This window comes from Magallana gigas, chromosome 5 (genome assembly GCF_963853765.1).
Source record: "Magallana gigas chromosome 5, xbMagGiga1.1, whole genome shotgun sequence".
NCBI lineage: Eukaryota > Metazoa > Mollusca > Bivalvia > Ostreida > Ostreidae > Magallana > Magallana gigas.
The window spans coordinates 30,430,781-30,454,357 of NC_088857.1; the positions used below are offsets into that span (position 1 = coordinate 30,430,781).

Here is a 23,577-nt window from a genome sequence, read left to right on the forward strand (position 1 = left end):
TGATCAAACCCTATTGTACGAAATTTTGCCGAAATATCAAGACGACATCATTTTTAACCGGGTTTTCCAACGCAAAAATCCGGTTATTAAAATGGTGAAAATGGCGGGCGGGCGGCTGCCAAAAGGGTACCCCCATTGTACAGTTAACTCCTCCTACAGTTTTCAAGATAGGAAGTTGTTCGATCTTTTGCAGATCAATTGTACATATATCAGAGGTGTGCATATTGCTAGGATTTTGATTTCCGATAATTTATCGAAAAAATACCAGCTTTTGAACTTAGTCATTTTTGGGCAAAATATTGCATATAGGGTACCCTCATTGTATGGATAACTCCTCCTACAGTTTTCATGATAGGAAGTTGTTCTTTTGCAGATCAATTGTACTTATATTAGAGGTGTGCATATTGCTAGAATTTTGATTTCCGATGATTTATCAAAAAAATACCAGCTTTTGAACTTAGTCATTTTTTGGCAAAATATTGCATATAGGGTACTCCATTTCACTGGATATGGGTTGACATGGATTATGGATACAGTTCACATAAAAGAAAACCCGGTTTGTTGTCACATTGACAGCTTTTCACTTGTTTTTCTTCTATAAATTAAATCAAAACAAATTTGAAACAAATATAAAGACGTTTGCGATTGAAATGTAGGTCGTTGGACAAAGAGTTTGTTTGATTTTTTATTTTTTTTTTGCTTATTGAATATTTTTGTGGATTGATCAAATCGCACATTTTAGGACTTGTTCATCAGTAAATAAAGTTCAAACCTGTGACATAATTTATTTTCGATGCAACACTGCGTTGTTCAGTGAATGATAGTGAAAACCTTTGACCATCGTTTTCCATATGTGCATAGCGTTTTCCTCCAACAGCCTTTTATTTAGGGAATTCTGATCAAGTCTAAACCAAATTGAAGTTAGATTAACAAGTTTTAAAAATCCATAAAAAATCATTATTTCATTGGGAACTTTTCTTCTTTCCATCATCCAAATAAATGGTTTGTGATTTATTACAAAACTAGTATTAATAATGACCCTTTGGAAGCAGACGTAATTTACTGATCAAACAGAATACTACATACGTACATGGCTCCAAATTGTTAGCTTGGGCTAGACGAAAGGCAGTAATATGTTATAGAAAAAGTTTATTCAAGTTTTCTCAATTTACAAATCTACAAAGATGTTTGCGTGAAAAATCAAGGTAAGAATTTGAACTTTTCAGTTTGTGATCAAACGTCATATATATACTTCAAACAATTTTGCAGCCGATAAATTTGTGAAGAAACTGAGTACTTTCTTTTCAAAAGATATTTCAGAGTTTATTTATCAATAAAGAAACTAATAAATATAGGTATACCAGTATGTACAATCAAAAAATTATCTCCTTCGCCAGCATTATAGAATTTTAAAATTATCATTTTCTTTAAGGAAATGTTCTAAATGAATCTCCACGTTGCTGTCAGATCATTCACTTAACAACCGCTTGTAAAAGTATTTTTCGTTTCTTTTTTTTTTTGTTTTTTGGTAGAATCAAAAGGTATGGATTTTTTCAGTAGAATCCCTTTTTTCATCTGTTTATAAAAGATCCTATTTTTATCTGATTATAAATAAAAAACAAAATTAACTTGGTCACAGAATCAGGTTTTTAATGATAAAAAAAAGCGTCGTTATTCACAAATGATCATAAATATGCATATCCCTGATAACACAGTAAGTGTTCTACGTACAGTACACAAATTAGTACTTAAAACATTTCTTGATGCAAAACTTTCTTTTCTACTCCTTGCCATTAAGAAGCATACAAAAAACTAAATGTCCTCAATGTGTGATTGTTCAGTACTTGTACTACAAAATTACGTACCGGTATACAGAAAAATTCAGATGAATAATGTTCGTATAAAAATGCCGAAATTCCTAACACCTTTGAAAAACACACTTCATAGATCAAATTTGAAGCTCAATATTACAAAACAGTAACCTTTATGATTTTTGCTGCCTCCTCCTTCACATTTATACATCTAGGTAAAAATATCTATTTTGTCATTTTACAATTTACATGTAAACAAGTACATGCAGGTGAAAATATCCATTTAGTCAAATCAAAAGTTTTTTAAACAAAATACTAGCAAGCATGACGTTGTACATAAAATCAAGCTACAAGGCTTTGTACATGTACTAAATTCTACATTTATTTGCCCTATTTAAGTAGTTGATACACATGTATACCCCTTTTGCTTACCGCAAACAATTAAAAAAAATCATACTAGGTAAATATGCTATGTACATTTTATCTATATGCCCAGTAAAAGCAATAAAATGTAACTGTTAATATAAAAAAATCATGCATCAGTGACTTTCAGCATTACAAAAAAAAAAGTGCACATGGTTTGGACATGAAATTTTAGTAACTGATGGAAATTTGGGTGTTTTTCTTTTAAAAAATATCTTTAACCATTTAAAAGAATAAAGGTGTTCTAATGTGAAACAAAATATATATGAATGTACAGATTCAGATGTACAGATGTGAAAATAGATCAAATTTAAAGGGAAAGGTTTGAAATTTTCGAATGCATGATTATCAATAATACTGATATTTAAAAATCAAATATTAATCAAAATATAAGTATCCTAGCCACAATATAATGATACAAAACACACCCTAAAACAAAGCACATATTCATTGATTAATGAACTTATATGCTTTGGAACAATATTATTAAACTGCTGACCTTAACACTGCTATAGAGGAAAATATTGAAGAGACTTGAAACTTACGAAAATATAAATGTCCTCATTATTTAACATAAGTGCACAATCAATACATAACTTCTCATCAGCAATTTGCAAGGAAATCTGTCTTGTGAATAAATAACCAAAAAAAAAAGAAAAACAACAAAAAACCAACCATATTACGGTAAAATAAGATCTTCAGCAATAAAGGTGATCTTTAGATAAATTTACTAAATAGCCCTCTAATACTGATGCATCGTTCATCTACACAATGTACAAAACTGGCCAGCATTGTGCTTTATAAAAAGAAACAAGATTCAATATCGCAATAATTAAGTGCCATGATTAAAAAATTCTAAATTTAACACTAAACAAATTAACATGTAAAAATTACAAAGTAAAAAATCATACATACTGTTAATGGAATTTAATTATAAAAACAAATATTCACTTAAAGTCATTACGCATAGAAATCCAAGGTTGTTTCCCTTGGAGAAAAAAAAGTAATTTATCACATGTTTATCCCAATATACGGTGGATATCACTCATGGGATAAATTTTTGATATTCCACTGTGTGTTCTTACGCCACGTGACGTCATAGTTAATCATTACGTAGGTTTAGGCGGTTGATTGACGTAGAATGAAAAAGTAAATAATTAATTCAGTTGAGGGGTGTTGAGATGTAAATTTGAAACATATAATGTTGTTTCAGTTATTTTTCATGAATTCATAAAAAAATGTTCGAAAATGAAATGTCTGTTTGTTAAACTTCAAGGAACTTTTTTTTCCATGCGTAACGTTGTTGACGTGTTGTAAATAGTGTGTTGTGTGGCTCACAATTACAATTTTTACAGAAAAAGTTGAGATTAACAAAATACTTGGTAAAACATGTGATAAAAAGAATCTCTCATGATTTACGATGGTATATGATTTTTATCCAACTCGTTGTGTGTTTTCTATCCCCTCGCCAATGCTCGGGGATAGAAAACACACAACTCGTTGGATAAAAATCATATACCATCGCAAATCATGAGAGATCCTATATATATATCACAATATGAAAGTACACAAAAATGAAAGTAAGGTGATAATCACAGTCTTCATTGAACACATTCTTCCTAGAAATGAGCGCGCAGCTCGGCTACACATTGTCTTAAACATGGACTCTCCTCAATCACCTGGATCTTTTCATCAGGTATCATCCCCATCTATTTCATCATTTGATTTATTTTCCTCATCTCTGTACCCTTCGAAAAGAATAAAAGTAAATGTGGATTCAATTTGTGCTTCTTTTCCTGATCATTTTGTAAAAAATAAATAAAATGCAAATTTACTGATCTACACTTGCTCAGTTTTCCCGTCTTGGTTTATTCGCCAATGCAGACACAGTTGCATGATAATTACCGGTAATATATACTGTCTCTCATTAACACAGTAATTTAAGAATTGTTTTAAATTTGCCAAGTCTTAAATTTGGCCACTGACAACCAGGGCAAAAGGGGCGAAAATAAGATGGGGACAAATATATCCCTGTTTACAGTATTCAAAAATGACTGGTTGACTTACAAAGTCCCGCTTTGTTACATTCCTTTGCGCCTTCACATGCCCTCATGGCATTCAACTGCTCATGAAGTTGTTGTAAAATACCATAGTTTACATCATGTATGGCATTTCTCATCTAAAATTACAGCAAGACATTGCATTGTATCAAATCACATGCACCCTATCAGAACAGTGTTACATTTGTGTTACATTAAAAGTTTTAAATTAAAAATTTCTACTGTTAACTAAAACTATCTGATTATCATATTTATCAAGTTTAAAAATCTTTGATTTTTAATGTAACATTTGTGCCATATCAATATTCCACTTGATGCTGGCAAAAGTTTTATTTTCCTCACAATTGTTTTTTTAAAATTTCTCGTATACACCAGTTTTCGGGGTTTTTTTTTGGTTATTGAAAACGCTGGCAACTGTGAAGCAGATCACATAAATAAATAGACCTTTAATACAGTTTATAAACAGATTAGGGTCTTTTGCATGAGATATTACCTGAAATGGGTCCTTTTTGAGATCATAATAGCTGAGGAAATTGTTAATGAATTCACAGTACAGTAGATCATGTGTTGCATTAATGGTACGTATGCACCAGTAGGTATTGTTGTTTGAATTCGTACAAAAACAGAAGGGCCCATCTGAAACAAATCAAATACCATTTATGATTACTATGTATTTTAAACTTTCAATACACTACATATGCAGTGTTGAAATTTCTTTCAATTTAAGTATATTTTAATATAATACACAGTTTTATGAATTCTTGACCTGTTGTTGCAACTAGAGTGCCAGTTCCTTATTGTGCATGGATTTTTTTACTACAAAAATTCAATTTAATATCGTGTATGGATATCTTACTGCAAAAATCAAACTAAAAATTGTGCATAGAATTTTTACTACAGAAATCTAACTAAATATTGTGTACTATAGATTTTTGACTGCAAAACTCTGACTACCGTAAATATTGTTCATGATTTCTGACTTCAAAATCAAACCAGAAAAATTTAATATAGTAGAGAAAGAGAATAAGGTAGCTCTTACTTGTCCAGTATGGGGGAGTCTTCCAATGACTGTTGTCCATCAGAGAACAGTCCGCGTTGGCTCGCTTACAGGCCGGGTGCTTACGGCGACTCACTTTCTCATCAGGAGGCAAATTCCAGTAAGTTGCTAAATTGAAAAAGTATCATATATAACATACAATATTTGCTTGAGTCACTGGTCAGTAAACATCAGATACACATGTTTATCAATTGCCAACATTGCCAACAACAGACAATGAACAAATTTTGATCAGAGAGCTCAATTGAGCCTTCGACTCAGGTGAGTTAAAAACATGTGTTTGTGAAACTAAGGTACATGTCCCTGATACAAAGTCCCATGAAAGCAAATTTGACCCCTCCCCCTCGCCTGTCAATGATAAATGACATTGACCTTTTACCCCAAGATCGACCTTTGACAATTAAAATATGAAGTCTTTATCTTGTGTGGCCAAAGTAAATGTTGTGAATAAACACTATATTGACAGAAAGGGGAAAAAAACACCAGTAACAGCCTATCTTTGATCCTGTTGACATAAAAATACACGAATAACAGCTGGTTGGCTTCTTCAAATGTAGATTTTTACTTACAATTCCATAGAGGTGAATCAGACCCTTGATACTTCCTCTTTCGCTTCTTATTTTTTCGTCTGCGGCGACGTCTCTGTTCTATTTCTTTTTTTCTGAAAGAAGAAAACAGAAATGTGCTACACTGTGCTAGGGCCAAATAAATAATTTTTCTGGTAGGTCTAGGTATGAGGGTAACCCCGCCCCCTTTGAGAAAAAAAATCTTGGATCCACATCTGCTATGATAACTAGTTTAGACACAGAACTTAAACATTCCCAGACAATACAAGCAGCTGTCTCAAAGATTACTCCAATACCTAAAGGCTACTGCTCCTACCTTTCAGATCGTCTGCTGTTACTGTTACAGGGTTCACACTCATACTCCAGGTAACCCTGACTGCTGATTCCGTTTCCGATCTCACTCAGGTATGAATCAAGGGGTTTAGAGGCCTTTAAATGTTTTCTGTAGAGCTGCAAAACATAGAATTGAAAATAAATTCGTCACATAACATAAACCCCCCCCCCCCCCCAAAAAAATAATATAATAAAATTTGTAATTTGGTAATACTGCATTGGCAAATTTTTATTGAGTGAGAGCCGGTGAACAAATATTGAGTTTCAAATTTTGTTTTCCACTGTGTGGAATGTGTGCATGCATCTTTACTATTAAATATGCTGTAATAAAAATTTTGCACCTTTACATCAAGGATTTGCAAAAATTCTATAAAATGAACTCAAATATTAAGTACATCCATACCCTTAAATCCTCCAGCATTTTTCTGTACTCTTCAATCATCTCATCAAGTTTCTCCTTGTGGTTTTTCCATTCAACTGGGTCCTGATACAAAACACGATCACATGATACTGTGTCATTGGGTAAAACTCTACAGCGACGATCAAAGGGCTGAACTACAAAAGTCAAACAAAATGTAAGTTTAACCTATTAACAGTGACCATCTTTTTACAAGATATTGTCTAGTTGCATATCATTATGATTCATACCTGATAAAGAAGAAATGGAATTCTGAGATGAAGAACTTGTATTGCCCACTAACTGTAAATAAGATCTCTTAGTTCTGATAAATTTTGGTGAAAAATCTGCAAAAAAAAAAAAAAAAAATCTTCATTCAAAAGACATTTATTTTTTCATGGACTGAAAGTATCTATGAATATTTTCTGTGTACAATTCGTATAAAACATTTCAGCTGATATAAAAGAAAACAACATTTATATTTACCTTTGCTGGCATGCTTCATTAGGAATTCTGTCTGGCTCAGTTTTTCGTCTGGATTGATTTTGTTCTTCTTGCGGCCACAAGGACAACGTTTTTTGGAAAAATATCCATCCCTCTGCATTCTCTTGTTCTTTCGACACTTCATCAGTCTCGGCATATTACGGCCATATTCTTGTATACACTGATATTTCTGTATGGAAAAAAAAAACATTTAAACAATAGGTACACAATATATATCATTTAATTTTAATAAATATGTTTTCTAAAACAAATCTGTATTAAACCAATGACAAATTCCAATCTGGCAGACAAAATAAAATCATCCTTGTTTCTGAAATTTGCAGTTCTGTAAATCTTTATAGGTAATTTCCTGTCCACCTTTGGTTGTTCTTAACATTCCTCATTCCTCATTCAACTAAAGTGAGTAACATACCTGTCCCTTTTTACAGGGGGGCTGGTTTTGGGGTTTTGCACACTCCTTGAAAATTCTCTTCTGTTTCGGAGTGGCATACTTCAAATAGGAGTCACTGATAGTGGGCAAGCTGTTGACAGTTTCAAGAAAGTTTCTCTTCTGTTGACGCATCAGTGCCTTTCTTTTTTTCACTGTAATTTTTCTGAAAATATGATCAATTGTGTAACCAACTGATGAAAGGAAATAAATCACTCATAACAAATTACCCGGTAACTCATCTAGTCACAGAATATTTTTATCTTGTTTTCTTAAAACTTAAAATAAACTTAAAATAAGAGTTGCCTTGTATTCTTATGTTGGTCAAGTATTTGTAACACAAAAACAAGTCAGAGTAGGAAAAAATTTTCAAGGTTTATTACACGTTACTCTCTATAATCAATATCAAACTGAAGGTTATGAATTTCAAAATTTATATTGCCCTTCTCGTACAATATCTAAACACCAACCTTTGTCCTGATCAGGACTGTTCTATTTTTTTTTTAGTGTTAAAAACTTTACAACCAATGCATGATGAATGACAAAAATCGGATACGTATGCCGACTAAGCTAACCTTAAATGCTGTATACAGGGAAATATTCGCCCCTGTTTTATTTTCTACTCTTTCGCCCTCGTTGTCAGTGGGCGAATTTAAGACTGAGTGAATTCCATTATCTCAGAGTATCTCTCTTTAAACACAACAGTGTCTGGGCAAATTCAAGACGAGGCGAAATTGTTTGCAAGTGTTGAAGGGCAAAAATTACACAGGGTGAAAATAACCCTGTATACAGTACTATATAAGCTTGGTTGACTGTGTATAAAGCTACACACGTGTTTACCCTCTCTCCAACAGAATAGTATCTCTCCATGGTCTCTTGGCTGTCACATAGTTGTCACTGAAGCCACTGTCAAAAAAAACATACATGTAAATGAAACATATGCTTATTTACTGCTTCTTCACAACCTACTATAGTCTGTCCCAAGTTATTGCTCCCATCAATTTTTGATGATTTTTAATACAAATACACATACCTGTGAAAGAAATACAATTGAAATCGATGAAAGGGAATATATCCAAGATATCTTCATTGAACAATTATCCCTTTTAACTCATAAAATTTCACAGGAACGAAAACAAATTTCTTATTGAGATTTATAATGGGAAATGTTTACATCTTTTCTCCATTCGGAAGTACTCGGGATACCTTGCACAATTTTTTTTAACGTTATTATCCGGGCTTATTAATGGCTGATGCAGTGCAAAATCTGTGTAGACTTTCAATTTTGGGATGTGTATTGAAACCTGAAGCGGTAGAGGGGGCGTTTCAAAACAGATAATCTGGACATTTTTCATATTAGTTGATGAACGTAGTTTGAGCACAAAGGTATTTACATATTTTTTATTGTTATTGAAATATCAAGAAAAAAGTGGTGGAAGCAAAAACTCGGGACAGAGTTTACATGCATATCACTGAAAGAAAATAAAAAATACAAAATTAAAACCTTTGAGGCTAAAATGATATCTTGAAGATCTACTATATTTAATTTTTAAAAAATATATATATAACTCAGAAGCAAAATACTATGCTGGTAATAAAAACAATTAGTATTGAATTCAAGTACATGTGTATTTCTATCACAGTAATATTATTTTACCCATAATCCTGGTCTCGGTAGCTCTTGGTTCTGATGAGTTTCATCACCGATCTCCCATCCATGTGCTCCGGAATATCCACACCAGCCATATCCAGAATAGTTGGGGCCAAGTCCACATTCACCACAAGATTAGAAATTCTGAAGCAATACAAAGGAAATGCAAAAGTTGTATGACTACTACACGTTGATTCAAGGGTTTTAAACCTTAAATGAGCTCACTCACTTTTCTACTGTTATTTCTTTTCATTAAATTGAAATTTAGATCAAAGGTGAGCTCTTCCAAGTGCAAGTGCATAAAAAACATACTTTGACCTCGGCTTAATGCCCGGACCACGAACGTATAGCGGAACCCTAACGTCAAAGTCATAGGGCAGCGCCTTGCCCTTCACCAGTCCAAACTGGCCTAGGTGGTAGCCATGGTCCGACGTGTAGATAATGTAGGTGTTCTCCAGCTCATCCAAGTTCCACAACTCTTCATATACCTACAATCACCAAACAGGATTACAACGAAGCTTGGATTGGTTTCATTCATCATTATAATAGGCCATCCAATCGCATATACCGCAACCTCCTCAAACACCAATAAAACCTACCACCTTTGGCCACTACCACCATGTTCAGCTCATTGAAAAGTCTACCAGTTTTTGACTTAAGCCTTATATTTTTACCTCTTTTTCTCACTGCTAACCATATGTATGACTATGTTCTTTAGTCTCTTTGGCTGTCACTTTCTAGAACTTAAACCAACTCACCTAATTTATGTGAATCTTTAATGTCTCCAGTCTTTTTACCTGGTTGTTAATTTTCATGGAGTCTTTTCCCAAGAAGATGCCTGAAGACTTGTTACAAGTTTGTTTTTACAGCTTTTTGTTACAAAAATAAGACTACTGGTATCCTAAGAACTTACCCTCGAATATGTCAGAAAACTCCCCCAAACATCCATTTCTTCCATGGATGACATCCGTAAAACCTCTTACCTCATCAGTTCCCGTACTATTGCCACTTTCAGGGACCACATTGTGAATTCTCTTACCTTTTCAACAAGGTCATCTACAGACTGTAAAGTTTGTAGCCTTTTTTGCTGGAGAACATCCGTAAACGTCTGCTCAATAGGCTCCATCTTCCCCGTTACTTTTAACAGGAACTGCTTATCCGGATTGGGAGCCATGTTCCAGGTGGGAGTCCTGTGTTAAGCAAGCACATTCATCTAGATAAAATTTCACTGGTCTTCATTTCTTAACAACCTAAGCCATGGAAAAATGTATGCTGTACTTACAATTATTGATTATCTACCTGTGAAGTGTGTTGTTGTAGAAAAGATGCTGGTACTGAGGGGCAGAGTCCTCAGGGCCGTGGGGGGCAGGGACACTCAACACCATCAGGACAGGCCTACAACATTACAAATTCATATATCACTCATGTGAAACAACTAGAAAATGATAAACGTAAAAAAGAGTTATGACTAAAACATTTTTATTCTTATGCTATTTCCCAAAAATTTGATAAAACATTTTACTCTAACGGTCTGCATGTTAAAAGATCTAATGACCAAAGCAAATCATGTCAAAGAAATAAATTCTTATGAATAATTATATGTCTGTCCACCATCAGATAAAAGTGTCATGCAATAACAGGATACATGTAATACTTGGGGACAAAATAACGTAGAAATTTTTATAGGTGATTCTACCTTTTCGGAAAGTACTGTTTACTGTTTTTCAGGAAAGTAACACTATCATTGGCAATCAAATCAGTGAAATAGTCCGCGTAATAGTTATCCTCGTGCTTCATCTTATTCCCGTTGAAATTGACAGTGTAGTTGTAGAAGCGAGTGTTCTTGATCAGCCCCACCCATTCCCTCCACCCCGGGGGAATGTACGTCCCATTGTACTCATTCAGGTACTTGCCGAAGTACCCGGTCCGGTACCCAGCATTGTTGAGGTAGGTCGCAAAGGTCCGAGGTTCATGGGTCCTCTGCCAGTAGGGCGAGGAACAGTTATCGTTGTTGGTGTACACATGATGGTTGTGGGTGTACATCCCGGTCAGGAAGGAGCTACGGGAGGGACAGCACATAGGGGTCGAGACAAACGAGTTATTGAAGTGGACCCCCTGGTCTCGCATTATGCGCAAGGTCTTTGGCATGACTTCCATGGAACCTGCAATGTTTTAAACATCAAATAGGTTATTGATAAATTCCAAAGTGTATGGCTCTTCAAAAGACACCAGCACGCAAGGTGTGTCTGGACTGGGTGGGAATGATTTACCACCCTTTATAATGAACCAGGTGATTCACAGGTATACAGTCTCTGTGGCTCAATACAGACATAGATCATGGCTTTTAATTTTATGGCCTATATCTAATTCAAATGGCTTTAGACTTCCGAACTAGACCACAGATTACATTAACAAAAATGATTAAAATACAATCATTTAAAGAGATAAAAATCAATTTGATAAATTATCTCTTTCAATATCTGCATGTGCATTTATATTTTTTTTGGTATAAGAATATAATGCAATTGATTCTTTTTTATGTTAAAAAACAAGATGAAATTATCTTTAATCGGCCAGATCTTTTTGGTACATAGAATGAAGCCTATGCTCAATACACAACCTTCATACTTTTTCAGAAATACAACATAAATATTGTTAAGATCTTAGCAGTGAATGGAGGGCAAATTTAGTATATACACGTAATTGTATTTTGTACTAATAGGTTCAGAATTTTTTACTCTTCTATGATCTAAAATCAAACATAAATTAATATAAAATAATATAAATAACAGTTATAAATATTTTTTAATTTAAATTTATAATGAAATTTGAAATTCATACATATAAGTTAATCTATCATTTTTTTTTTAAATTTGCATCACCCAAGGTGACATTAGTCATTTAAGTTTAATAAAAACCTTTAAATATTTGATTAAAATCAAACCTCCCACTTACTCTTGTGCATATTTTGTATGTCAACATGTAAGCAAGAGGCCTAATTAAAATCAAATAGGGAAATAGTCCATGAAATTGCTTAAATATTAAGAGTATTTGGCTGTTTGCATCTACCACTCTTAACTGCTTGCTAATAGCAAATACATTTATATCATGTAAATATAAATGTACCTCATCATTTAAACCAAGCTACTTTTATTTGTGGAGCACATGGCCAGCCACCATAGCCTGCATGGAACTGTTAATTTAAGTCAAATTGCAAAATCATGCTCGATCATCATCAATTATTTAAAATTGAGTCAATAAATCCAGCTAATTCATGATGCCAGCGATTGCTATATTAACTCCATGATAAATGAAAAATTGAGGGGGAGAAAGAAAATAATAATTACCTAATAATTCATCTTGGTCATCAGTCATGATCACCACAATGTTTGGCTTCTGACTCTTGCCGCTGCGGCTTCTCTGCGTTCGGGGATTCTGAGAGCGAGGCCAGGAGTACCCCTCCACTAGTCCCGCCAATATTAACAACCACACCCAAAACAGGAGCTCTTTGTCCATCTTCTGTGAGGGTGAGGACGGTTAGTCACTATATCTTAGAACTGTATTGTTTTAGTCACATGTAGTTTGTCGTAATCCTCTGTGGGTGCAGGCATGCCTCATCTACACCTGATGAATATAAATATACTGTATTATGTATAATGTATTATCTGAGCCAGATTAGTGCACCCAGCAGTGAAACTTCGATAATACACAAACCCAATTAATATTCATGCAAAATCATTGAATAGCCATCTCAATTGAAGTGGCAGTTATGCGAATATTAAATTAATGTTCACGGCATGTTCTTGTCATTATCATTGGACGCGATTGTATATGTGAAACTCTGCATCACAAAATTGTTTTTCTAATGCAATGGTCTGATTATCAGATAATTTGTACACGTACAAGTAGTGATAAGATATGGTCGTCTCTGCCAAAAAATATGCTTAGGAATATTGCTCTTCATCATTTGGCTAATGTTGACAGCCATCATGTTTACATAACAAACCTATTATTTACAGACATTAAATATACCTCCAACACACAATATTCACATTACTTGCCGTCTTGATTCTAATTTTTTTTTTTAAAGCAGAGACAAAAATCTGCATTCTTTTTTATTTTTTATCTGTATACACCAGAGATAAATTTTTACTGTTTTTAAATCTTTTCCCTCAAGAAGACTTTATTTTGGAGACAGAAATAATTTGCCAATGACTTACAGAAGAAGACCTCCAATCTACCACAGGTGCTTCTTCGTCAGATTTCTTATTCCTAGTTTGCAAGAACTAGCTGACAAAAAAAGCCCATTAAAACTGCCTTGATTGATATTGTATTGATAATACAGCTGTGAATAATATCTGATTTGCAGAACACACAGACATTTTGCATGCGTAAGTATTTCCTTGTCAATCCTAGGTTTTGATTTCTTTAAACTTCATGAATTTTTTAAGATTTAAGAGGGCAAACTTCAGAAACACTTAACGTATACAATCTGTCAGGAAAAAAAGAAGCTTTTATTTCATGTTGAAACAATTAACTTCCATGCCTGGAGTTCTAGTAGAATTTAAATCTGCAAGACCTGTAACACATTTATCTAAGATGATCAACTAAACATTTCTAAAACAATTTAAACCTTAAATCAAGAAATACACAAGAATTCATCAAAACATCGTCTCTCAAGCCCATAACAAGAAGTGTGACCTACCTGGAAGTCTAAAATGATAATTAAACAAGAATGCTTCATTACTTAATGTCCCGTAATTAATTTAAATGTCATATCCTAAAAACAAACTGCAGCTCAAGATGAAACATGATTACATCCAATTAGTCCACGGAGGAGCCATGTGACAGAAGGTTTAACTACAGCAAGTGAGAAGCATAATAATCCTTCACTGAATGACCTTTCATTCCAACTGTCAGATCAACTTTTAGGGGGGGGGGTGTATTAATACAGCTGAACTCTGCCAGTTAATGGGCAGAAGTAAAGCTTTCACTACCAATAAAATCCACTTGTTGTTTGTATATAAGGATACCGGTACATGCCCCCTTTTCTCTCCCAATTAACAACAATTTGAAAGAAATTTTCCATTTCAGAATTATTTTTTTTTTTAAATCAAAAAAATAATAATTGTGCTCTAGCGCCTAAGCTTTTCAAGAAAAAAAAAATTTAAATGCAAAATACCACCTGAAAAAATTTCAAGAGGCTCACTCTTGACAAAAAACAAACATTCAAGTTAATCCCTTTAAGCAAGTGTTTCCAAAACTGACATTCAAAGGTGAACTTATTATTTAAAGCTATTTGCATTGCTTCTGCACAGCCAAACATCTGACAGACACGTTCTTTTTTCTCTGTAACTTAATAACTCTGTGTTGCACAAAACATCAAAGCACAGTGTTAAATCAGGAACAAAAAGACATAATCCTTGCATTTGTCTTCATTTAAACATTCTACTTACTAAATATTTAAAGTATTTTAACAATTTTATCAAATTCAGAGAACATATACCAGAAGGTATCTATGAGTTTTAGCAATTTGGAAAATTTATAATTATCATTTGGGATTACCGATACTCAATTTTATATACTTACGTCTAAATTGTCTATTTGTTTTTAAATATTTCGTCAAATTTTAAAATGATCTTCATTTTATATTCTCTACAAAAACTATAACTAAAATCAACTGGGTTTTTAAAAATTTGAAGGATAAAAAATTCACTGATGAAATAGAAATTCACATAGTTGCCAAATACAAGAAGAAGAATATAAGCAACATGTATTACTAAAGTAGAAAAAGAAATTGTAAACACATTCCAACTAAATGTGCCAATGACCGATGGTTTATAGAGGTAGGACGGATGGACTGAAAATATCACCGTCCTGATGATGAAAATGGAAACCAGTTCTTTCTCATAACAACCTGATTGAAGGATTTAAGGTACATACCTTGTTAATTCATGTGAACAAGTGTATATTAAATCCTGAACAACTCTGTGATCTTCAATGATCGTTTGTTAGCACTGGGATTCCACCCTGATAACTTCCTCCATGTATGCTGTCACGATTTTAAAAGCAGTTGTTGTGTATATAAATGTATACACATTACACAACAACGAAAAATAAGCAACAGTTTAATTAGATCTGGTTAAATCTCCAGCATACACACATAGCTTTATGTTGCAAAGGTACATGAGTTACATATATGAAAAAAGAGGTACTTTTAGTTAAAAAAAAAAAATACTACAGCCTGATGATCTTCTCTTATAACTTACACTGTACATCTGTCTGTCAGACTGAGAGTAAATCGTGGCAGGAAAATAAAACCTGAGCTGACTTTTTATGTCCAAACAGCCACCAGATTTCATGGAGCTTGATTAACAATGTGTTTGGCATTAAACTGAGGTTACATAAAAAAAACAATCTTTGATCACTGCAAGGCTATAACCACATTATACACAAGAGTCTGTTTGTTACAAAAGGCGTACTATTGCCAGTCATCCCACACAGCTAGATCTTGCAACCCTCAACAAAACACCAGGCCTATATATTTTTCGTGGATTATTTGATTATTTTACCAAAAGAGATCCGGCTAGGTGAGGTCTTGTACAGTTCAATCAGACTTACATGTTTGAATAAGAAAGGTTATAACCTCTTGGTGTCCTGCAGCAGCCATTGTAGCAATGATCTCGTTGGTTGTTGACATTATATGAATACACAAACAGTGATATTGGACTCGGAGTTCAGCTGGGTTCAACTGTGTTTTGTCTGACCCACTGACCAAACAATATGAGGGGCCAGCATTTTTAACATTGTGTTGACGTAAACCCTAGTCAATAAAGGTTTTGCTACAATTAGTATTTATAAGCAAGGCCATGTTGGCATTCAAGCTATATTATGGCAAACACTGTAAATTCTTTTTATCCATACATACAAATGTCCGTATACCTACTGTATCCATGCACACTTCATTCATTTTACAACCACCAATTGTTTTCATGCCACGGTTTTGTTTGCTTGTTTGTTTGGTTTTTTTTTTCCAGATGATAATAATAAATTGTAGCATCTTATTGGACTGCTCTTTATAAATAAGAAAATACCAAACTACTAACCAAAGTTTACTTTCTATAAAAGTACTACATTGATTTGTGTTTCTTCCATGATATTTTAATAATAATACAGGCCATATTTCACGTCTGTCTCAGAGCAAGTATGTTTAGTATACATGGTATATGCAAATATGACTCATTTAACTAAATCTAATAGAGGGTGCTTTAGGAAAAACAAATTAAAGCTGAAAAATCCTATTTCAAAATTGAATGGCATTTTCCAAACAAATATATAAACACATTTGGTATTATCAAAATAAATATCATTTGAGAAGTTTAATACAGACTCATCCCAACAAACACATCTATAGGCTTGTCTGTGATCTTAAATTGTGGAAACTTTATATTAAGAACCTTGTTTTCCAAAGCATTTCAGTGGCAACTCCCAAAACCACATAATAAGATCTGCGATTTCTGAACGTTGACCATGTTATTGCCTTGTAGTTCCTCAATAAACAATGTACCTCGTATCATGTTATATAATGGGATCCGAGGAAACACCGTCCAACATAAAATATAAAATGTTTGTAAACAATTGGTAGTGTGTTATCGAAGGCGACTGATAGATGAATGGTTTTATAAGCTTGTGTTTTGTGTGCATTTCTATGAAGATCTCTTAAGTCAAAGCTTGAATAAGAGTTTCGAGGACCCACTTTTAGCATTTCGAAATGTTTCTCATCAAACTTTTCACTCCTGGCTATGAATTGATTGATACACATCTGTTCTACATCCTTCCAGACCTACAACTGTGTTTCGATCTGTATTTTTTTTTTTTCATTTCATCAGCTTAAAAAATCTTAAAGTGATTAAGAATGGAACATATCGCAGACATTTTTCAAGATTACTGATCAAAATAAACAGTTTCAAAAGAAGTCAAACTGCAGACTCATTCAATGGATTTCCCCATCTACACAAATAACAACCATGCAAATATCAATTTTCATCCCCAGTTAATGTCTATTTCACTTAACTAAATGTGTCTGGTTGCATTGGGAGTTTCAGAGTCGTACATAGCCTCATATCAAAATTGCTGATTGAAAAACAGAGGATGCAGTATACATTTAATGCAGGATATTAATATTGATACAAATGAAAAAAAAAAGAAGAAAAATTTAATTTAAATGAAGATATAAAGGCAAAAAAGGGACTTACCCTGGTCATGAATATGATTATTCAGCTATTTTTATTATCATCGGCTATACTTAATAGCTAATACACAGGTCCATCTATTTCATCATCCAGGACTCATTGCGTGAGGAAACAAATTCAGACGAAAATCTGCAGCAAGAGAAAGAAAATTATTAATGCATCATGCAACATTATTCAACACCACCAACTTCAAAGGCTTCGAATGATAGACATACCCCCATATTATTATAGTCTGTGTTAATGTGAGTAGATGCATGCATGATATTTCCACAATTCTTTACAAAAAAGGGGGGTCTATTTCCTCCCATTGTCTGTATAACCATATGGGTCACTGCCATAAGAAGTCGAGGTGTACCGTGGGAGGTTATGCCGTCTCCATTCTATACGGGTGGCGGAATTAATACCCCCTCATTAGCACCTAATCGCCAACACCCTTTAAACAAAACTGATGACCTGAAGATGAGCTGATCAAGATTCAGGGGAATCAAGCCATTCGATAAGACAACAAGGGTAACCCTACCCTGGCCGTGACATCACAGGGTACCATCCTTCACATTCCTCCCCCATTCTTTGAGGTCAGAGGTCAAGATCTGTGTCTGCTTTAATCATTTTGAGGAGGAAATTCTCTTGGGGTTAGGTGGTACAAATTTTTGGAACATATTTCATCCTGACGTGAGGCGAGAGTAAAAAAGCGAAATAGAACACTTTCGCTTGCTATATAATTAATTGATCGCATGCCTAAGTGAATAAAATGTACTTTTTCTGTGGTTCATACATTGTCCCATTTTACCTCCACCATGCTGTGTACAGTCATAAAAATGTCAAAGATCATCACTTCATAACTCCAGGAGGGAGAGAAAGCGGAACATAAACCACACTAGGTACAACTTAATATATAAAATGCTACCTGCCAAATTCATCCGTATACCAGTAATTTCAATTTACATGAAATAGATACCAAAGCCTGCATGGCTTGTGTAACATTTTTTTTTATCTGGGATCCTAAACTTAGTACATTAACCTTCTTAAGTTCTCAACCACCAGTGAATGCAAAATGTTTTATACCTATAGCTAAGGGCACATCTGCTCATCAAGCAGATCATTTTCCTAAAGGATGGCCTAAATTTTCCTTTGCAACTATCCTACAGTATTATTTTCACGTGTTCCAGATACGTACATACAACTTACATAAAATCATCTTCGCTAGCCAAGGATTACGGGGAAAGTATATGAACCAAAAACCTTTGGTTAACGAAGACGAAGATGGCATAAAATTGATCAACATGCACTAATGTGTACATGTACGGTACATGTCATATAATGTTTATAAAATCTGGCCAATTTCTTTCTGTCAAAGAAATTAATATACCTACCTATTCCTGCAATTCTGAATGATGACATGAATGTTACACACAGAACTGCATGGTTACTGTAAATAGTTCCTTATTAAACGCAAGGAATTAATTAATACGTGTATCTCTGTAGAATCTAAAATTTTGAAATCACCATTTATTTTTCTAACCATTGTGGACTATATAAAATTACAACAAAATTTTGGCGCTTGCAATTATAAATATATTCTTGCAATCTAATACAAATGGAATAGCAGATTTACGTACTTGTGTAAAACCAGAAATATACAGTGCCTATATATTATATACATGCATTAAAAACCCTTCATTTTCCAAACTCAAATGTTCAGTGAATGTGTCTAATAATAAAAAAAAAAACCAAACATTTTCTCATTAACATTTAAGCAGCAAGAATAGATAGAGCACAGTGAAGTAAATTTTATCACTAGTATCACTATCACACACAACTGACAATGCTGCAAAATCTAGCCATTTGATCTGAGTAAAGTGTGCACAGAAGATCTGTATCATTAAAGCCATAAAGCCTTTTTGAGCTACATTGTGCAATTTAGCACTGAAACATCCATTTCTCTTTAAAAAGTTGATGCACAATCAGGGAGATCTGGAATGTCACACGAACTCCTAGCATTTGTTCAGAGCACAAAACCCTGTGTCACCCTAGCATCAAGTCACGACAGAGAATTCACCAGAAAAGACATCATATGATCAAGTTCACTTTAAACAAAATTGTTGAGATTATATTAACAGTTCTTAGCACGAAAGAATTTTACTTTTTAGATTGTATGAAAAAATTTCTATGCATATATTCCCCCCACCCCATCTTTAAACTGTTGAAGGCCAAGTTTAGCATATTCACCTGCATAACACATCAAGTATCACATACAAATCTTTTCCATTCTCCCCATACCTCTGATATCTGCTCTAGCGAGAAATCATAGTCAAGAAAGTATCATTTTCCAACAATATTTTTTGCTTAAACCGCACTTTGTTAACTCCATTGTAGTGGTTTGAGTTCATTTTCAATGCAGAAAGGTTCAGTAAACTTTTAAATTTCAAATTTTTCGTCAAAACCTCATCAAATCAGATAAACATCATCATTCTCTATATTTACATAAACTTTTCTCACAGATTTGACATTGGCTTGTTTGTTAAACATACTGGGCTTGTTTGTTAACATCCTTCAAATTCTTAGAATTCAAATTGTACGAATGCCACTTGTAAGAAACAAGTACTGTTTTTAAAAACCTTGCAAATACATGTTTATATATACATTATTACTTATTAGGTTTGTTACTGACTGTTTAAAGAAATTTGTGGGGTCGGTAAAGTCCATAGAAGGCTCGGCTCCGCCTCGCCTTCTATGGACTTTACCGACCCCACAAATTTCTTTAAACAGTCAGTAACAAACCTAATAAGTGTTTTGTTTTGTCGAGGACCTAAAGTTTGATATGTAAACAAACTTTTGTGTAGAAAATCAGTTCAAATAACGTTACGTCCGCCATGTTGCGCTATAAATTTTGACGCTTGCCTTTTAAAGAAATTTGTAAGGCACCCACGTGACGCGTTTCATCCAATGACGTCGCAACATTCTAGTCCGAGGCAAAACAAATATATATATACATACAAAGGATATTTTCCATCTAGATTTTTTTGTTAATGATCATTGATACATAAAAAACTGAAGGGCTGAAATACACGAAGAATGTCAGTATGTTTTTTTAAGCACTTATAAGAGGCCTGAAACAATTTACACCAGTCAAGTACATGTGCAAGACATGCACCATATAAACACAGTGCATGTGTTTAAAACAAAAAACAGGTTTATCCTCAGACTGGCTGTTTCAGAATGCTCTTCATAAATTCGTCATATCTTTTCATCTCAGTAACAAAATATAACAAGACATCATGCCTGGATCCTTTGATTCAGTTGTTCAACACCACAGAGAGAAGTGCTAGACAAATATTGATTCAGTTCTTTTTTTTTTAAGATAGGTGGAGCCCACATTACAAGGTTAAAATACTGAGGACCTCGCTATTAGACTTTCCGTTGATACAACAACAAAATACATGTGTGTGTAGTTATTTCAAGTGCAGTCTGTCCTTTAATTTGTATAGAACAAAAAATAAAATAAAAATCCGCAGCTCGGATCAAAGCCAGCCAGTGGCTGTCGACTAAACAATCCTTTTCTTTCCCTGGGATCCATTCCCTCAAAACGCTGAGTCATTTGACGGGAAATACCGAGGTTGACCCCGAGATAGCCTGCAGTTTACTGTGCACTATCAACCTCTTAACAAACAATGGAGATTTTAAAGAGGAAAACATGTCAATGGGCAGCCAACGTCTAAATAGCCTGCTATGCAGGGGTCAGGGCTAATAGAAAACAGGTCACTATAGGGGATTATCAGAGAATACATGTAAAAAAAAAAAAAAAAATTTCATGTCAAGAAAATAAAACTACTAGTAAGTTAGTTGAAAGGAGACACATAGGTCTGTAAAGGATCAAATTCTGTGCAATTTAAAAGTCAACTACATGTACCATAACAATTATAATTATTAATTAATTTAATGAAAATCAAAATATTGTACTGATTTTTTTTTCATTATTGCAGAGTTTGATTATAAAGAATAAGAGTTGTCTTTTTTCAGATATATCATTAAGGCCAAAATAATAAAATTATTGTTTGTTTGAAATTGCCTCCTGCCTTATTAAAATACCCCCCCCCCCCCACTAATAAAATTTTATTAGCAAAAAATATAGAACCTCTTTTTATATGGAGATTTTTATTTCTTACCAATTTTTTTTATTACTTACACTTAAAGTTTGAAAAATATAAAAAAAAAATCCCTCCCTCCTGGGTCTAGAAAATCCCAGGCAGCAATTCCAAACAGTCATTATACATGTATTTACTCTGAGTGCAGGTTCCTGATTCTGTCACTTTTTGTGAATTTGTTGTTTTCAACAAATACATGTCTTATCTATCAGTAAAAACAATTTTTAAAGGTATTAAGGAAAAATTTGGAAGATTTCAATTTTGACATATCCCCTTCCATTCTTTCATAATAAGAGGAATTGCATCAGAAACGTTTTTGTATGTTTGTTTGGTTTTTTCTTTTTTTTGGGGGGGGGGGGGGGGGGGGTAGGGGCCAGGGTCCTTCAGGTTAAAGCAAATTGGCAATCATTAAAGATCTAATGATTATAAAGAAAAAGGAACCATTCAAAATTGTTAGTGACTTTCAGTGGAAAATATTAATTTTTAAAAATGTTTGTTAATGGAATGAAAAATAAAGTTTTCGTGTATTTTTTTCCATAGCTAAACCAGACATTTGGTTAAACAAAGAGATAATCGGCTGATAATGCTGGACCTGTTAAAAACTAGCTACTCAACACGATGACAGGTGTTAGTTACCGTTTGACTTTTTGATAATATTATTGGGGAAATCTATCTTATCAACATGATTATCAGATAACTACATTGTGTTTTCTTATTTTGACATTACACATGTGATCAGACGTAATGAAACTTCCATGGACTATTTCCAGTTATTTGCTTCCTATCTTTTTCGTCAAAAGCTATATCACGATATTTTTCTTAAGGAAAGAAACATACTTACCAAGTTATATTAAAACTGTACTCGGTGAAACCTTAAAAAAGCTTGAAAACATCTAAGAACACCACTTCGTGAGAACATCGAGCCCGTGCTTAAAATATAGTAGCCGATCCCGATATAAATTCCCCCCCCCCCCCTCGCCCAAAAAAAATCTCCAAAGCAAAAACAAGCAGTCAACAACAAAATAAACCAAACTACCCACCCCCCTACCCCCCCCCCCAAAAAAAATAACAACAAAAGAATAGATAAAAAAAAACAACAAACAAACATATTTTTATAAAAAGAACAAAAATAAATATATAAGTATATAAAAATTCAAACCAACCGAACTATTCAAGATGTGACAGGCAAAACATTACCAGGTACTCTACTAGGTGAATGATATATCAAGCATTCAAATTATGGGAAATTGAATGAACATTTTAAAAAAATGAAAATAAGTGATAATGGGTAGATTTATTTGGGAAATTTCCGCTTGGTCACTAATGATCGAATTTGTTAATTTCGTTTAGCTACTGCAAAAATTGTTGGATTTTCATACTGATGTAAAGCAGAGAAGAGAGATCAAGATATATATAAAGATAGTTACAAAATATCCTAGACCTTATAGTGTTTATGTTAAAATGATATTCCATTATATCAGTTACATTTGGTACAGTCCGCATTAAAAAAGAAACAATATTGACATATGACAAGAAGCGTAATTTTAACAAGGGTGGGGGGTGCTTATGCGCTTATAAATGCGGAATCTTGACAAGGAAATTTTTTTTTCCACAAATCACAAAAATCCTTATTGTGGGGGGTTGTGTGGGGGTAATCGAAGAGCGAAAATTTAAGGTCAATTTGGTTAAATTTCCCATGTCTTTTTTTCACTGCACATAACAAGTGAGGGCTAACTTCTCCAAAATTCAATTTTCTATATACATGTATTTTTATGTTTAAATTGAAGAAAAATATTTGCTGCGAACCCCCCCCCCCCGATGCTAGGTGCCTGTAATATGTTAAATCCTGTCCAAAAAAGTCTTCTTATTGCAGATGAAGTGCTTCCATTTTAACCCGAGGACTAAAACTGAGACATGGCTAGTCTTGCATTACAGGACATTCTGCTACACT

At 33.7% G+C, this 23,577-nt stretch overlaps 1 protein-coding gene across 4 annotated transcripts; it reads right to left on the reverse strand.

Moving 5' to 3' along the window:
• Nucleotides 1-1,633: 1,633 nt before the first annotated feature.
• On the reverse strand, nucleotides 1,634-22,552 carry LOC105332676 (extracellular sulfatase Sulf-1). Of its 4 annotated transcripts, XM_034467471.2 has the most exons (19): nucleotides 22,468-22,552; nucleotides 17,485-17,610; nucleotides 12,577-12,853; nucleotides 10,926-11,391; nucleotides 10,529-10,624; nucleotides 10,269-10,419; nucleotides 9,542-9,717; nucleotides 9,236-9,373; nucleotides 8,419-8,484; nucleotides 7,564-7,744; nucleotides 7,134-7,320; nucleotides 6,899-6,994; nucleotides 6,654-6,805; nucleotides 6,234-6,367; nucleotides 5,921-6,012; nucleotides 5,334-5,459; nucleotides 4,788-4,930; nucleotides 4,302-4,413; nucleotides 1,634-3,982 (listed from the first exon to the last, which is right to left on the reverse strand). In XM_034467471.2, the coding sequence occupies exons 3-19, from the start codon at nucleotides 12,743-12,745 to the stop codon at nucleotides 3,927-3,929; spliced, it is 2,541 nt and encodes an 846-aa protein (XP_034323362.2). In that variant the 5' UTR covers nucleotides 12,746-12,853; nucleotides 17,485-17,610; nucleotides 22,468-22,552; the 3' UTR covers nucleotides 1,634-3,926. The 4 variants fall into 4 exon arrangements, with proteins under 4 accessions (XP_034323362.2, XP_034323377.2, XP_011433656.4 ...); XM_034467486.2 differs by lacking the exons at nucleotides 17,485-17,610; nucleotides 22,468-22,552 and adding an exon at nucleotides 15,499-15,749; XM_011435354.4 differs by lacking the exons at nucleotides 17,485-17,610; nucleotides 22,468-22,552 and adding an exon at nucleotides 15,173-15,437.
• Nucleotides 22,553-23,577: the final 1,025 nt, after the last annotated feature.

Coding starts and splice junctions, on each gene's coding strand:
- LOC105332676 (XM_034467471.2), bottom strand. CDS start 12,745: ATGGACAAAGAGCTCCTGTTTTGGGTGTGGTTGTTAATATTGGCGGGA. Junction 10,420..10,528: donor TACAACAACACACTTCACAG/GTAGATAATCAA, acceptor TGCTTAACACAG/GACTCCCACCTGGAACATGG. Junction 5,460..5,920: donor TGATTCACCTCTATGGAATT/GTAAGTAAAAAT, acceptor TTTTCAATTTAG/CAACTTACTGGAATTTGCCT.